We start from the raw sequence: 15,193 nt of genomic DNA, 5'->3' as shown, positions 1-15,193 counted from the left end.
GCATCGATTTTGTAAGAAGGTGGGATCACTTTCAATGTTTTCCAGGATGTCAGAACAAATCATTCTTCGGCGTTCCTTCTGTTCAATTGTGAGACACTTTGGAACCATTTTTGAACACACTTTGTTCATGTTGAAACTTTCATGAAGAATCTGCCTAACACTTTCCTTGTCAACTCCTGTTAACTCAGACACTGCTCTGATTGTTAAACGGCGATCTTATCGAACAAGTTTACCGATTTTTTCAATGTTTGCATCAGTTTTTGCTGACAACGGTCTGCCAGTGCGAGTGTCATCACTGGTGTCTTCGGGGCCATCTTTAAATCGTTTAAACCACTCAAACACTTGTGTTCGCGATAAACAATCATCGCCGTACACTTGTTGTAACATTACAAACGTTTCACTTGCAGATTTTCCTAGTTTGAAACAAAATTTGATGTTAACGCGCTGTTCTTTCTGTACACTCAACATTTTCCGACGCACAGACAAAACGTCAACTACTTAAAACAGACGCCACGGGCAGACTGAGTGCAGGAGGCAGATGAAACTCGAGCAGTAGGCGGAGCGAGAGTCACGTGACAGGCAACGCGACTTTCAGCCTTATTGCATTCGTTTTATTGTTTCACCAGTACTAGTCCGGTTTTTTTCTAGCCACACTCGTACTTCACAAGATAATACGTCCCTCTCAGCAGTGCAGCATCCTCGCACTGACGTCAATACACGGAAGTGGCAAAAGTCATGCGATACCTCGTAATATCGTATCGGACCTTTTATCTGGCGTAGTGTAACAACTCGGCGTGGCATGGACTCAACAACTCGTTGGAAATCCCCTGCAGAAGTAATGGGCCGTACTGCCCCTACAGGCGTCTATGATTGCGGAAGTGTTGCTGGTGAAGAATGTTGTCAACGATCTGACCTTTCGCTTATGTCCCATAAATGTTCGATGAGATTCTTGTAGAACGATCTGGGTGGCCAAATCATTCGCTCCAATTGTCCAGAATGGTCTTCAAACCAATCGCGAAGAATTGTGGCCCAGTGACATGGCGCATTATCATCCATAAAAATCGCATCATTGTTTGGGAACATTACGACCATGAAAGGCTGCGTATGGTCTCCAAGTAGGCGAACATAAGCATTTTCAATCAATGATCGGTCCAGATCCATGTAAGCATTACGAAGCCAACACCAACTTCGACAGTGCCTTCTTGAAAGCATTGGTCCATGGCTTCGTGGGGTCTGCGCCACACTCGAACCCTACCATCGGCTCTTACCAACTGAAAGCGGTACTCATCTGACCAGGCTACAGTTTTCCAGTCGTCTAAGGTCCAACCGACATGGTCACGAGCCCAGGAGAGGCGCTGCAGGTGATATCGTGCTGTTTGCAGAGGCACTCGCATCGGTCGACTTGTGCCGTAGCCCATTAACGCCAACCTTCGCTGCACTGTCATAACGCATACGTTCGTCGTACGTCCAACATTGATTTATGTGGTTATTTCACGCAGTGTTGCTTGTCTGTTAGCACTGACAACTCAACGCAAACGCCGCTGGCCCCAGTCGTTAAGTGAACGCCGTCGGCCACTGTGTTGACCGTGGCGAAAGGTAACGCCTGAAATTCGCTATTCTCGGCACGACACTGTGAATCTCGAAATGTTGAATTCTCTACCGATTTCTGAAATGGAATTCCCAAGCTTTTAACGCGAACCACCATTCCGCGCTAATCGTCTGTTAATACCGTCGCGCGGCCATTATCACGTGGGAAACCTTTTCACATAAATCGTCTGAGTACAAATGACTACTCTGACGATGCACTGCCCTTTTATACCTAGTGTACGCGATATTACCGCCATCTATATATGTGCAAGTCACTATCTGGTGACATATGACACCTCAGCGTATACTGTCGAACATGCAAGAGCTCAGCCTAGTTCGAGACCACAGCCACGGCAGTCAACATCATCGCGTAGGACTGTGACAGTTACAGTTTCTGATGAAACGTGGTTTGGTAAATACTGCGTTTTGTACTGCAGGAGAACAGTTTATTAATCTGTGCATCCGAGTGGTTCTAGGCGCCTCAGTCTGGAACCGCGCGACCGCTACGGTTGCAGGTTCGAATCCTGCCTCGGGCATTGATGTGTGTGATGTGCTTAGGTTAGCTAGGTTTAAGTAGTTCTAAGTTCTTGGGGACTGATGACCTGAGATGTAAAGTCCCATAGTGCTCAGAGTCATTTGAACCAATCTGTGCACCAGGTGATACTTGATAGTAGTCAATGACAGTTGTAAATTATCCAGTACTTCTGTGGCAAACCTCCACTAGGGCCTTGCCTAGTACGGCGGTGCGGTTCTCCCGCATCGTTCCCCTGCGCTCTGTCACGGAGTATGCGACATCATCAGCATCATCATATGCGGAAAAGAAGTGTGTCTGAGTTATGTAAATTGTTCACAGAGCAATCAAAGAACCCACAACTATGGTCGAACGGAAGTAGTCTCGTCTGGTGACAACAGGGGTGCGAAAGATGGTGCGAGCCGTCAAACTGTCGAACTGGCGAATGACTTGCTGCACTATGGACCAAATATCTGCTGTCAATTATCTGTGACAGTCGACGATAACCATTGGCATCGGCATTTTGTTTTCGACGGGAATTCACTCTGATGGTGTTTCGTTTGACAGATTGACACTGGGATAGTCCACTGCCCACACGACTTCGGAAAAGATGTGGTCCATGAGATCCACTCAATCAGTCACCAACCACCTTCCATCCCTCAACTGTGCTGAGTTTGTGCTTATTAAATCCTTCGCGCGACCGTTATGCCGAAAGCCAGTACACAATATGGCGACATCCTAGTTACGAGACATGTCCGGTTTGCCTCCAACAGAGTGCCTAATTTAACTCATCGAGAGCATGAATTCACCAACCACTGCACAAATAACGACTGTAATGAGCTAAGAGCAGTAGTCTTCGCTTACAGGAAGTAGACATAGTGATGTTAGTCTACGTGTATAAACACTGATGAGTCAAAACATTTGGAGGCTGAATGGCGTCTGATGGCGTTCAGAACACGTGGTGCGATTAGTAAATTATACAAGTTTTAACATCCACGATATATATATATATTTTATTACGAGTGGAATATGAACGTGTAGATAATATTCATTCAATTATGTAATTATTTCTTAAAAAGATGATAATTATGTAAACCAGAGACAATATTTGTCTCACATTCTTCGTTAATCTATGTCATTCTTTTCTTTTGTTTTGTACCCTTTTGTCGTCTTCTTCTGATGTACATCGCCGACGCAAGACGCGAATCGATTTGAGGTCTGTTAAATGAAAAACATTTAATGTAAAATTATTGTACTTTTATGTTCATTTGCTGGTAAAAACAAATAGAGCCAAATGCGTTAAAACTATTTATGATTAATTATTGAAAATTCACTTCCTCTTTTAATTATAATTTTGTATTAATTGTTTTATCATAGCTGCAAGAAGCGCAGCCATTGTTAGTTGCGATTATATAACAATTTCGTCTGTACTTCTAGTTGAAAATAGCATAAGTTTGTGTTAAAATAATTTGCAAAACAATTTAATAATTTTTTTATTGGTGGCATCAATTTAAATGATTAACTATTTATTGGGAAAAGGAAAATCTTAATTAAAAAAGAAATCCTCTATCTTTTGTTGGCCGCTATCTTAACTTTTATTACAGCGACAAATTTAAATTACTTGAAACTGCAAACAATATTCCGATGTGTAAGAAATAAATGTGCACCGGTGGTACTGAACTCTATTTATAAAAGAAAAAAAAATCGAATCAGACTGCATTTTCTAAGAACAGTGCTTATGGTATTTATTGTTGAACAAGACTTCATTGCTGATGTATGAGGCCAAAATTAAACTACGGACGAATCACGGAGAAAAATATTTTTTGGTAGTGTTGTGTGCGGGTGGTATTCTGTGGTTCCTTTTCATGATCAATTTGCTAAGAATAATTAAATCCATCGAAAACAAGAAAATTATAAAAGCTCTGATGTACTATCTGTAATTTTAGTGATATGAACACAGCTTACAGTCAACATTATTACACTACGTCAGGTGGAATTCTTGTGCAATTTGAACAAAATAATTATCCGGGAGAAGTAGTCGTTTGAATAATGCATTATACATGTGTATAATATTGTCAGTATCATTTACAAAATCAAATCAATGCAACTGCTAAAAAAAAAAAGAGTGAATTCAAACCGCAGAATACCATAGAGTATCGTATCATCCATATTCATTGCACTTGACCATGTTGATGAAACACAAAAACCGCCACAAAGTGGAGCAGAGACGATTGGGGAATTATTCTAGCGAGAATACTAACCGAAAATGGAAAAATCCATTGATATGAGCAACTTTAGAAAAGAACAGATGGTTGTGGCCCGGTGCTTGGGAACAAGCATCTCGGAAACGGCGAAGATTGTTGTCTGTTCGCGCGCAGCTGTCGTGAGCAACTGTGGAAAGTGGTTGAAGGACGCTGAAACCACGAGTAGGCGACAAGTCTTTGACGTCAAACCCACATCAAAGAACGCAGAGGTCGGAGACTTGTCCAGCCTGTGAAGCAGCGATCTGTGACAGATCTGACGACATAGTTCAACGGTGGTGCTGGCACAAGAGTTTCGGAGCACATTATTCAGCATACGTTGGCGAAGGTACGCCCGCCGGCCGAGTGTGGCCGTGCGGTTCTAGGCGCTTCAGTCTGGAACCGCGTGACCGCTACGGTCGCAGATTCGAATCCTGCCTCGGGCATGGATGTGTGTGATGTCCTTAGGTTAGTTAGGTTTAAGTAGTTCTAAGTTCTAGGGGACTGATGACCTCAGAAGTTAAGTCCCATAGTGCTCAGAGCCATTTGAACCATTTTTTTGAAGGTGCGCCTCTGCAGCAGACGATCCATATATGTTCCCATGTTCACCCAACGACGTCATCGATTATGTTTGTTGTGTACACAGAAAAATGGAAACAAATTGAGGATATGTTAGATGACGATCAGTTTCGCTTTAGGAAATGTAAAGGCACACGAGAGGCAGTCTGACGTTGCGGTTGATAATGGAAGCAAGACTGAAGAAAAATCACGACACGTTCATTGGATCTGTCGACTGGAAAAAGCGTTCGACGATGTAAGACGGTGTGAGATGATCGAAATTCTGAGAAAAATAGGGGTAAGGTATACGGAAAGATGGGTAATATACAATACGTACAAGAGCTCTTTTGGCCCTACTATTCAGTCCGTACATTGCAGAAGCTATGGCGGATGTAAGAGGTTTTTTTTTAAGTAAGTGCCGTTTTGCCACACCGCGGCCGCAGCGCTGCGGTCGGCGTTCTGCGCACGTACACTGGGTACCTACATCTGTTGTCTACGCACTGACGCCATTACAGTCTGATTCTTCCTTGTTTACGTTGTGTACTGAGTGCTTAAGATGCCTCCAGTAATCGTGAGTCCCGCCGACCGTGAAGTACGGGCTGTTATAAGATTTCTTAGTGCTAAAAGCCATCGATATTCATCGTGAGATCTGTGCAGTTTACGGAGAAAACATTATGAGTGATGGAATGGTAAGAAAGTGGGTGAGAGCATTTAAAGATGGCCGCACAAATGTGCATGATGAACAACAGAAAGGGCGTCCTTCGGTCGTTAATGAAAGCTTGGTGCAGGAAGTGGACAATGAGGTGAGAGAAAGCAGACGCTTTACGATTTACTCCTTGTGGGATGACTTTCCTAATGTTTCTCGTAGTGTTTTGTATGGCATTGTGACCGAGTATTTGAATTACCGAAAATTGTGCGCACGTTGGGTACCCAAAATGGCGAATCAGACCAAATATCTCATCACATCTTTTCGATGGGAAACTCTAAATCATCCTCCGTAAAGCCTCGATCTTGCGCCCAGTGACTACCATCTGTTCCTGCACTCGAAGAAACACCTGGGCGGTCAGCGTCTTCAAGACGATGACGAAGTCAAAACAGTGGTGATGCAGTGGTTAACAAGTCAGGCACCAGAACTCTATGATGAGGGTGTTCAAAAACTGGTACAACGTTATGACAAGTGCCTCAATATTGACGGAAATTATGTAGAAAAGTAGATTAAGGTACAGGCTTTCATGTTAAAATTAAATTATTGAGATATCTTAGCACGTCTTTTTTAATTTCAAAACCGTACTTACTTAAAAAACACGCCTTGTACATTGAAGCACTAAAGAAACTAGACAGGCATGCGTGTTCAAATACAGAGATATGGAAACAGGCAGAATACGGCGCTGCGGTTGGCAATGCCTATATGAAATAACAAGGATCTGGCGCAGTTGTTAGAGCGGCTACTGCTGCTACAAGAGTAGGTTATCAAAATTTAAGTGAGTTTGAACGTGGGGTTCTAGTCGCCGCATGAGCGATGGGACACAGCATCTTCGATGTAGCGATGAAGTGGGGATTTTCCTGTACGACCCTTTCACGCGTGTACCGTGAATATCAGGAATACCGTAAAACATCCAATCTCTGACATCGCTGCGGCCGGAAAAATATCCTGCAAGAACGGGGACAACGACGACTGAAGGGAATCCTTCTACGTTACAGAAGTACACCCTTCCGCAAATTGCTGCAGATTTCAATGCTGGGCCATCTATAAGTGTCAGCAAGCTAACCATTCAACGAAACATCATCGATATGGGCTTTCGGAACCGAAGGCCCACTCGTGTGCTCTTGATGACTGTACGACACAAAACTTTACAACTCGCCTGGGCCAGTCAACACCAACATTGGACTGTTGATGATTGGAAACATGTTGCTTGGTCGGTCAACTTTTGTTTCAAATTGTATCGAATAGATGGACGTGTACGGCTATGGAGACGATCTCATGAATCCATGGACTTTGCGTAACTGCAGGGGACTGTTCAAGCTGGTGGAGGCTCTGTAATGGTGTGGTCCGTATGCAGTTGGAATGATATGGGACCCCTGATACTTCTAGATACGATTCTGACAGGTGGCACGTACGTAAGCATCCTGTCTGATCACCGACATCCATTCATATCTATTATGCATTCCGACGGACTTGGGCAATCGCAGGAAGACAATGCGACACCCCATACGTCCAGAATTGCTACGGAGTGGCTCCAGGAACACTCTCCTGAGTTTAAACACTTTATCTGGCCTCCAAACTCCCCAGATGTGAACATTATTGAGCATATCTGGGATGCCTTGCAACGTGCTGCTCTGAAAGAGATCTCCACCCCCTCGTACTCTTACGGGTTCGTGGACAACCCTGCACAATTGATGATGTCAATTCCCGGTGGAAGTACTTCAGACATTAGTAGAGTCCATACGTCGTATTGCGACACTTTTGCGTGCTCGCGGGGGTCCTACACAATATTAGGCAGGTGTACCAGCTTCCTTGGATCTTCAGTGAAAAAGAAAGGTTCAGGAGTGATGTTCAAAATTCAGGGTGAAAGAATATCAATGATAAGATTGGCTGATGACATTGCTATGCTGAGTGAAAGCGAAGAAGAATTGCAGAGTGTGTTCAGTGGAATGAACAATCTAATGAGTAAGGATTATGGATTGAGAATTAATCGAAGAAAGACGATAGTAATGAGAAGTAGCAGAAATGAGAATAGCGAAAAACTTAACATTATAGTGATCACGAGATAGATGACATCAAAGAATTCTGCTATCTAGGCTGCAAAATAGTCCATGATGGACGGACTAAGGATGACATAAAAATCAGACTAGCAATGGCAAAAAGGGCCTTCATGGCCGAGAGAAGTCTGCTAGCATCAAACGTATGCCTTAATTTGAGGAACAAATTTCTGAAAATGTGATTTTGGAGCACAGCACTGTATGGTAGTGAAGCACGGGGAGTGTGAAAATGGGAACAGAAGAGAAATGAAGAATTTGAGATGTGGTGCTACAGAAGAAGATATAAAGGTTTTTTTAAAATTACCACTACCAGTCACAAACCTTGTCAACTATTGTATTACTTATTTATTTAGCGACATGTTTCGAGGGAATACCCCATCTTCAGACTAAATTGCATTACAAATACAACTTTACAATAAGGTCATACTGATGATATAGTCTTTTCGTAAATACTGTGGTCATCCTGTGGAAGAAGAGAAAACTTAGTGAGAGGCGATGTCACTTTGGAAGCTGGACTGATGTTTGCACGAAATTTTTTTTGTAACGGTCACCCACTTTGTTGTTCTGGCGTGACAGACTTGTTGTGATTCGCTGAGGTTTTTCCGTTTCCGTGGCTCTCTTGGTCACTGTTCACAAATTGTCACTAACATAGCAGTAACTTGGAAACACGATCACAAACAGTTCTGTAGGGCAGTGGACAAGTTGGCGGTCGAAATACAGCTGGTTTCGATTTGACTATCGATTTGTCAATCTATGTGGTGTCAGATGTGTACACGTCTTGTTATCATATTACGAATGTACTTTAAAATGCATACCTTGAAAATTATGAGCACCTGTTCAAAGTAGCGAAGATGATCAAGAGCTCATAGCTCTTAAGGTATGCATTTTAAAGCACAGATGAGACATTTTTTCTTGTTTTGGTCCATACTATCACTTCCCAAAATATGGAAAGCAAAGCTCTTGCAGTAGAAGAGATTAGCTCACTAATTTGTTAGATAGTTTAATTCTTAATTTCTTTGCGAGTTTTTAGTACTTGCATTGCTTAATTCATAAATTTCGGGCGTATTATAGTATTTGAGAGTTGTAGCATCGCGTTTTAGTACCTGAATAGTGTAAAATCGCGTAGTCTCCTTCCGCCGCCGAGCAGTGTCAGCAGTGCGCAAGTAGCAGCATTACAGCATTTACTGGGCAATCTTGTATTTTAATAACCGTTTAAATTTTGTGTCGGTTTGTTTGTGCTCTCTGTAGATTAGTTCAGACGTTCTTTGCACAACAGTTTTTAGCATGGATAGGGACTGCAACTGCTGTGTTCGGATGCAGGCTGAGTTGGCATCCCTTCGTCCCAGCTTCAGGCAGTGTTGACTTTGGTCACACAGTTTGAGGCAGTTGCCAATGGGCATCACTGTGGGGGTCCGGATGGGGGTTTGTCGGGGACGGCCAGCTCGTCCCACGCATCCCCCGATCGGACTACGACTGTGGCTGCCCGGGATACTGCCCGCATTGAGGCTGATCCCTCACCTGTGGTAGAGTGGGAGGTCGTCTTGAGCGGTGGCAGGGGGCGAAAGACATTCCGGAGGGCTGAACGGAAGGCCTCTCCAGTTTGTCTGACGAACCGGTTTCAGGCTCTGTCTCAGGCTGATACTGATCTTCGGCCGGACATGGCTGCTTGTCCTGTTCCAGAGGTTGCCCCTCAGTCTGCAAGATCCGGGCGGTCGCAGAGGGTGGGCTTACTGGTAGTTGAGAGCTCCAACGTCAGGAGCATAATGGGGCCCCTTAGGGATATGCAGCAAGAGAGGGGAAGAAAACCAATGTGCACTCCGTGTGCATACCGGGGGGAGTCATTCCAGATGTGGAAAGGGTCCTTCCGGATGCCATGAAGGGTATAAGGTGCACCCATCTGCAGGTGGTCGCTCATGTCGGCACCAATGATGTGTGTCGCTATGGATCAGAGGAAATCCTCTCTGGCTTCCGGCGGCTATCTGAATTGGTGAAGACTGCCAGTCTCACTAGTGGGATGAAAGCAGAGCTCACCATCTGCAGCATCGTCGACAGGACTGAGTGCGGACCTTTGGTACAGAGCCGAGTGGAGGGTCTGAATCAGAGGCTGAGACGGTTCTACGACCGTGTGGGCTGCAGATTCCTCGACTTGCGCCATAGGGTGGTGGGGTTTCGGCTTCCGCTGGATAGGTCAGGAGTCCACTACACGCAGCAAGCGGCTACACGGGTAGCAGGGGTTGTGTGGCGTGGAGTGGGCGGTTTTTTAGGTTAGATGGCCTCGGGCAAGTACAGAAAGGGCAACAGCCTCAAAGGGTGCAGGGCAAAGTCAGGACATGCGGGGACCAAGCAGCAATCGGTATTGTAATTGTAAACTGTCGAAGCTGCATTGGTAAAGTACCGGAACTTCAAGCGCTGATAGAAAGCACCGAAGCTGAAATCGTTATAGGTACAGAAAGCTGGCTGAAGCCAGAGATAAATTCTGCTGAAATTTTTACAAAGGCACAGACAGTGTTTAGAAAGGATGGATTGCATGCAACCGGTGGTGGCGTGTTTGTCGCTGTTAGTAGTAGTTTATCCTGTAGTGAAGTAGAAGTGGATAGTTCCTGTAATTATTATGGGTGGAGGTTACACTCAACAACCGAGCTAGGTTAATAATTGGCTCCTTTTACCGACCTCCCGATTCAGCAGCATTAGTGGCAGAGCAACTGAGAGAAAATTTGGAATACATTTCACATAAATTTTCTCAGCATGTTATAGTCTTAGGTGGAGATTTCAATTTACCAGATATAGACTGGGACACTCAGATGTTTAGGACGGGTGGTAGGGACAGAGCATCGAGTGACATTATACTGAGTGCACTATCCGAAAATTACCTCGAGCAATTAAACAGAGAACCGACTCGTGGAGATAACATCTTGGACCTACTGATAACAAACAGACCCGAACTTTTCGACTCTGTAAGTGCAGAACAGGGAATCAGTGATCATAAGGCCTTTGCAGCATCCCTGAATATGGAAGTTAAAAGGAATATAAAAAACGGGAGGAAGGTTTATCTGTTTAGCAAGAGTAATAGAAGGCAGATTTCAGACTACCTAACAGATCCAAACGAAAATTTCTGTTCTGACACTGACAATGTTGAGTGTTTATGGAAAAAGTTCAAAGCAATCGCAAAATGCATTTTAGACAGGTACGTGCCGAGTAAAACTGTGAGAGACGGGAAAAACCCACCGTGGTTCAACAACAAAGTTAGGAAACTACTGCGAAAGCAAAGAGAGCTTCACTCCAAGTTTAAACGCATCCAAAACCTCTCAGACAAACAGAAGCTAAACGATGTCAAAGTTAGCGTAAGGAGGGCTATGCGTGAAGCGTTCAGTGAATTCGAAAGTAAAATTCTATGTACCGACTTGACAGAAAATCCTAGGAAGTTCTGGTCTTACGTTAAATCAGTAAGTGGCTCGAAACAGCATATCCAGACACTCCGGGATGATGATGGCATTGAAAAAGAGGATGACACGCGTAAAGCTGAAATACTAAACACCTTTTTCCAAAGCTGTTTCACAGAGGAAGACCGCACTGCAGTTCCTTCTCTAAATCCTCGCACAAACGAAAAAATGGCTGACATCGAGATAAGTGTCCATGGAATAGAAAAGCAACTGGAATCACTCAACAGAGGAAAGTCCACTGGACCTGACGGGATACCAATTCGATTCTACACAGACTACGCGAAAGAACTTGCCCCCCTTCTAACAGCCGTGTACCGCAAGTCTCTAGAGGAACGGAAGGTTCCAAATGATTGGAAAAGGGCACAGGTAGTCCCAGTCTTCAAGAAGGGTCGTCGAGCAGATGCGCAAAACTATAGACCTACATCGATGACGTCGATCTGTTGTAGAATTTTAGAACATGTTATTTGCTCGAGTATCGTGTCGTTTTTGGAAACCCAGAATCTACTCTGTAGGAATCAAGATGGATTGCGGAAACAGCGATCGTGTGAGACCCCACTCGCTTTATTTGTTCATGAGACCCAGAAAATATTAGATACAGGCTCCCAGGTAGATGCTATTTTCCTTGACTTCCGGAAGGCGTTCGATACAGTTCCGCACTGTCGCCTGATAAACAAAGTAAGAGCCTACGGAATCTCAGACCAGCTGTGTGGCTGGATTGAAGAGTTTTTAGAAAAGAGAACACAGCCTGTTGTTATCAATGGAGAGGCGTCTACAGACGTTAAAGTAACCTCTGGTGTGCCACAGGGGAGTGTAATGGGACCATTGCTTTTCACAATATATATAAACGACCTAGTAGATAGTGTCGCAAGTTCCATGCGGCTTTTCGCGGATGATGCTGTAGTGTACAGAGAAGTTGCAGCATTAGAAAATTGTAGCGAAATGCAGGAAGATCTGCAGCGGATAGGCACTTGGTGCAGGGAGTGGCAACTGACCCTTAACATAGACAAATGTAATGTATTGCGAATACATAGAAAGAAGGATCCTTTATTGTATGATTATATGATAGCGGAACAAACACTGGTAGCAGTTACTTTTGTAAAATATCTGGGAATATGCGTGCGGAACGATGTTAAGTGGAAGGATCATATAAAATTGTTAGTAAGGCGGGTACCAGGTTGAGATTCATTGGGAGAGTCCTTAGAATATGTAGTCCATCAACAAAGGAGGTGGCTTACAAAACACTCGTTCGACCTATACTTGAGTATTGCTCATCAGTGTGGGATCCGTACCAGATCGGGTTGACGGAGGAGATAGAGAAGATCCAGAGAAGAGCTGCGGGTTTCGTCACAGGGTTACGGAGATGTGATAGCGTTACGGAGATGTTTAACAAACTCAAGTGGCAGATTCTGCAAGAGAGGCGCTCTGCATCGCAGTGTAGCTTGCTCGCCAGGTTTCGAGGGGGTGCGTTTCTGGATGAGGTATCGAATATATTGCTTCCCCCTACTTATACCTCCAGAGGAGATCACGAATGTAAAATCAGAGGGATTCGAGCACGCACGGAGGCTTTCAGACAGTCATTCTTCCCGCGAACCATACACGACTGGAACAGAAAAGGGAGGTAATGACAGTGGCACGTAAAGTGCCCTCCGCCACACACCGTTGGGTGGCTTGTGGAGTATAAATGTAGATGTAGATGTATGGAAGATCAGGAACCGCTTATAGCTCTTAAGATATGCGTTTCAGAGCCCATGTTTGCTTGACTTTTTTTTTTTAGAATGATCATTCCTGTCATATCACTGAATATTGACCATCACTTCTGAAACACCCTGTGTACATAAATGATTTTGGGGACAGGGTGGGTAGCAATTTACGGTTGTTTGTTAATGATGCTGTTGTGCACGGTAAGGTGTCGAAGTTGAATGACTGTAGGAAGATACAAGACGACTTAGATAAAATTTCTAGCTCTAAGTGGAAGAATGTAAGTTAATGAGAATGAGAAGGAAGAACAAACCTGTAATATTCGGCTGCAGTGATACTATTGTCCTGCTTGACAGAGTCAAGTCGTTTCAATATCTGGGCGTGACGCTGCAAAGCGATGTGACATGGACGAGCGTGTGAGGACCGTTGTAGAGAAGGCGAATGATCGACTTTGGTTTATCGAGGCGGATGCTAGATTTGTTACCGGTAGGTTTGAATAACACGTAAGTGCTACGGAGATGCTTCTGGAATTCAAATGGGAATTCCTGGAGGGAAGGCGACGTTCTTTTCGCGAAACACGATCGAGAAAATTTAGAGAACTAGCATTTGAAGCTGACTGCCGTTCTACTGCCGCCAACATACATTGCGTGTAAGGCCCAAGAAGATAAGATACGAGAAATTAGAGCTCATACTGACGCATGTAGCCAGTCGCTTTTCTCTCATTCCGTTTGCACTTGGAACGGGAAAGGAAGTGAATGGTAGTGGTACAGGGTACCCTCCGCAGGCGCGGTACGGTGGCTTGCAGAGTATCTACGTGGATGTAGATGTTTAGTTACCAATTTCGATGCCTCATTGGCACCAGCTGCAGGCCCCTATTCGAGAAACAAGTTAAGTGATCTAGGCGTTTGTGCTATTATAGGGACCCCTATATCCTACTGGTTTCCGTAGACATCTAAAAAGTTTTTGGTCGACGTGAACCCATCACACCTCTAACGACAACTGTCGACCGAGGATTTTTTACAAGTCTAAGGAAACCAAATGGCTACAGTGGTCCCTATAATAGCACAAACGACTAGACGACAGTTTTGTGTAAGGAGCCTGAAGACAATGCCAACGAGGCATTGAAAGTGAAAGCTAAATAAAATTATTGAATAAAATTACAGCTCTTGATATACATTTTTTTAAAGCTACCGAGAAAAAAAAAAAAAAATGCGTTCCAAAGGCGAACGAACACACTATTAAACAGATGGTCAAAACGTTTTGGCCCATGACTCTACGCAGGCACAAAAACTCCTCCTAGAACGACCAGACCGTTATTTACATATTTACGTTTGGCTTTCTGCTCTTACCTTGAGTATAAATATATCTCCCGTCTTGGGATCGATGCGGAAGTTGCCCGCAGCGGGATTGTCTGGATCCACGCCAGGGCCAGTGATGAAATATACCACGTCGTGAGGCCTCTCTGTGTCACCGTCTATTGCCTTCACCTGAAATCACCGGATGTTTAATCTCACTTCTCAGCTCACATTAACATATGCTGTCATATGTGTAAATTTGTTCACATTATCTAAAGTTACTCTCAGTCATTTTAAAAGAATGTAAAATCATGACACCCAACAAAAATTTAAATTCACCAACTCATTTGACAGTTGCGAAAGAAAATTATACAGGTCGTAATATAAGCTTAGATAATTTCTTACACTTCGAATCTCCACGTCACAGGAAATTATCTTAGTCATTCCTGTTCACAAAAAAGGGCAATAGAATAGGTGTAGAGAATCATAGCCCAATATCGCTGACTTGCGCTCGTATGTCACAAGCAGAGTTATAAAACTACCGTACTCTACTGTAGACTACCATAATGAATGAATGATGGTATGGCATTGTTGGCCGGGAGGCTCCATGCGGGGAAGGTGACGCCACTTCGGCGACTTGCGAGTCAATGATGATGAAATGCCGATGAAAGACACACAACACGAGGTAGAGAAAATCTCTGACCCCGCCGGGAATCGAACCCGGGAAGCGAGAACGCTACCGCAAGACCACGGGCTGCGGACAGACTACCATAAGTAAGCATAGAGTACTGTACTTTTGCTAGTAGCCTCGATCAGTTAAGATCGAAAACTAATTACCCGTACGTTAGGTGTGTTGCACACCGATCGGGCGTTACCTCATTTCGATCACTTAGTTTGCTTATACAATGAGCGTCGTACTAGAGTCCCCTAAAAATCAGGAAGCAGTGAACTGTGTAGAAACTCGGTGAGGCTACATAAGGGGCAGTGTGCAGTGTAACCTATGGAACGTTTATGTATTGCGTAGTTATCTTTGTGTCTATTATTTAAAAATAAAGTATTTATAGCAAAACTGAAGTTGATGAAATCTTCTCGGGCTTCAATCCG

At 44.1% G+C, this 15,193-nt stretch overlaps 1 protein-coding gene across 1 annotated transcript in view; it reads right to left on the bottom strand.

Moving 5' to 3' along the window:
• LOC126417095 (neural-cadherin-like) overlaps positions 1-15,193 on the bottom strand; it is a 304,885-nt gene that overhangs the window by 210,137 nt on the left and 79,555 nt on the right. The window contains exon 4 of the mRNA XM_050084990.1: positions 14,144-14,281. Coding sequence (XP_049940947.1) covers positions 14,144-14,281 — 138 coding nt within the window. The remainder of the gene's footprint in view (positions 1-14,143; positions 14,282-15,193) is intronic.

Source organism: Schistocerca serialis, chromosome 8 (assembly GCF_023864345.2).
Source record: "Schistocerca serialis cubense isolate TAMUIC-IGC-003099 chromosome 8, iqSchSeri2.2, whole genome shotgun sequence".
NCBI classification, from domain to species: Eukaryota; Metazoa; Arthropoda; class Insecta; order Orthoptera; family Acrididae; genus Schistocerca; species Schistocerca serialis.
The sequence above is the reverse complement of the archived record's forward strand: the minus strand, read 5'-3'. Positions and strand labels throughout refer to the sequence as shown.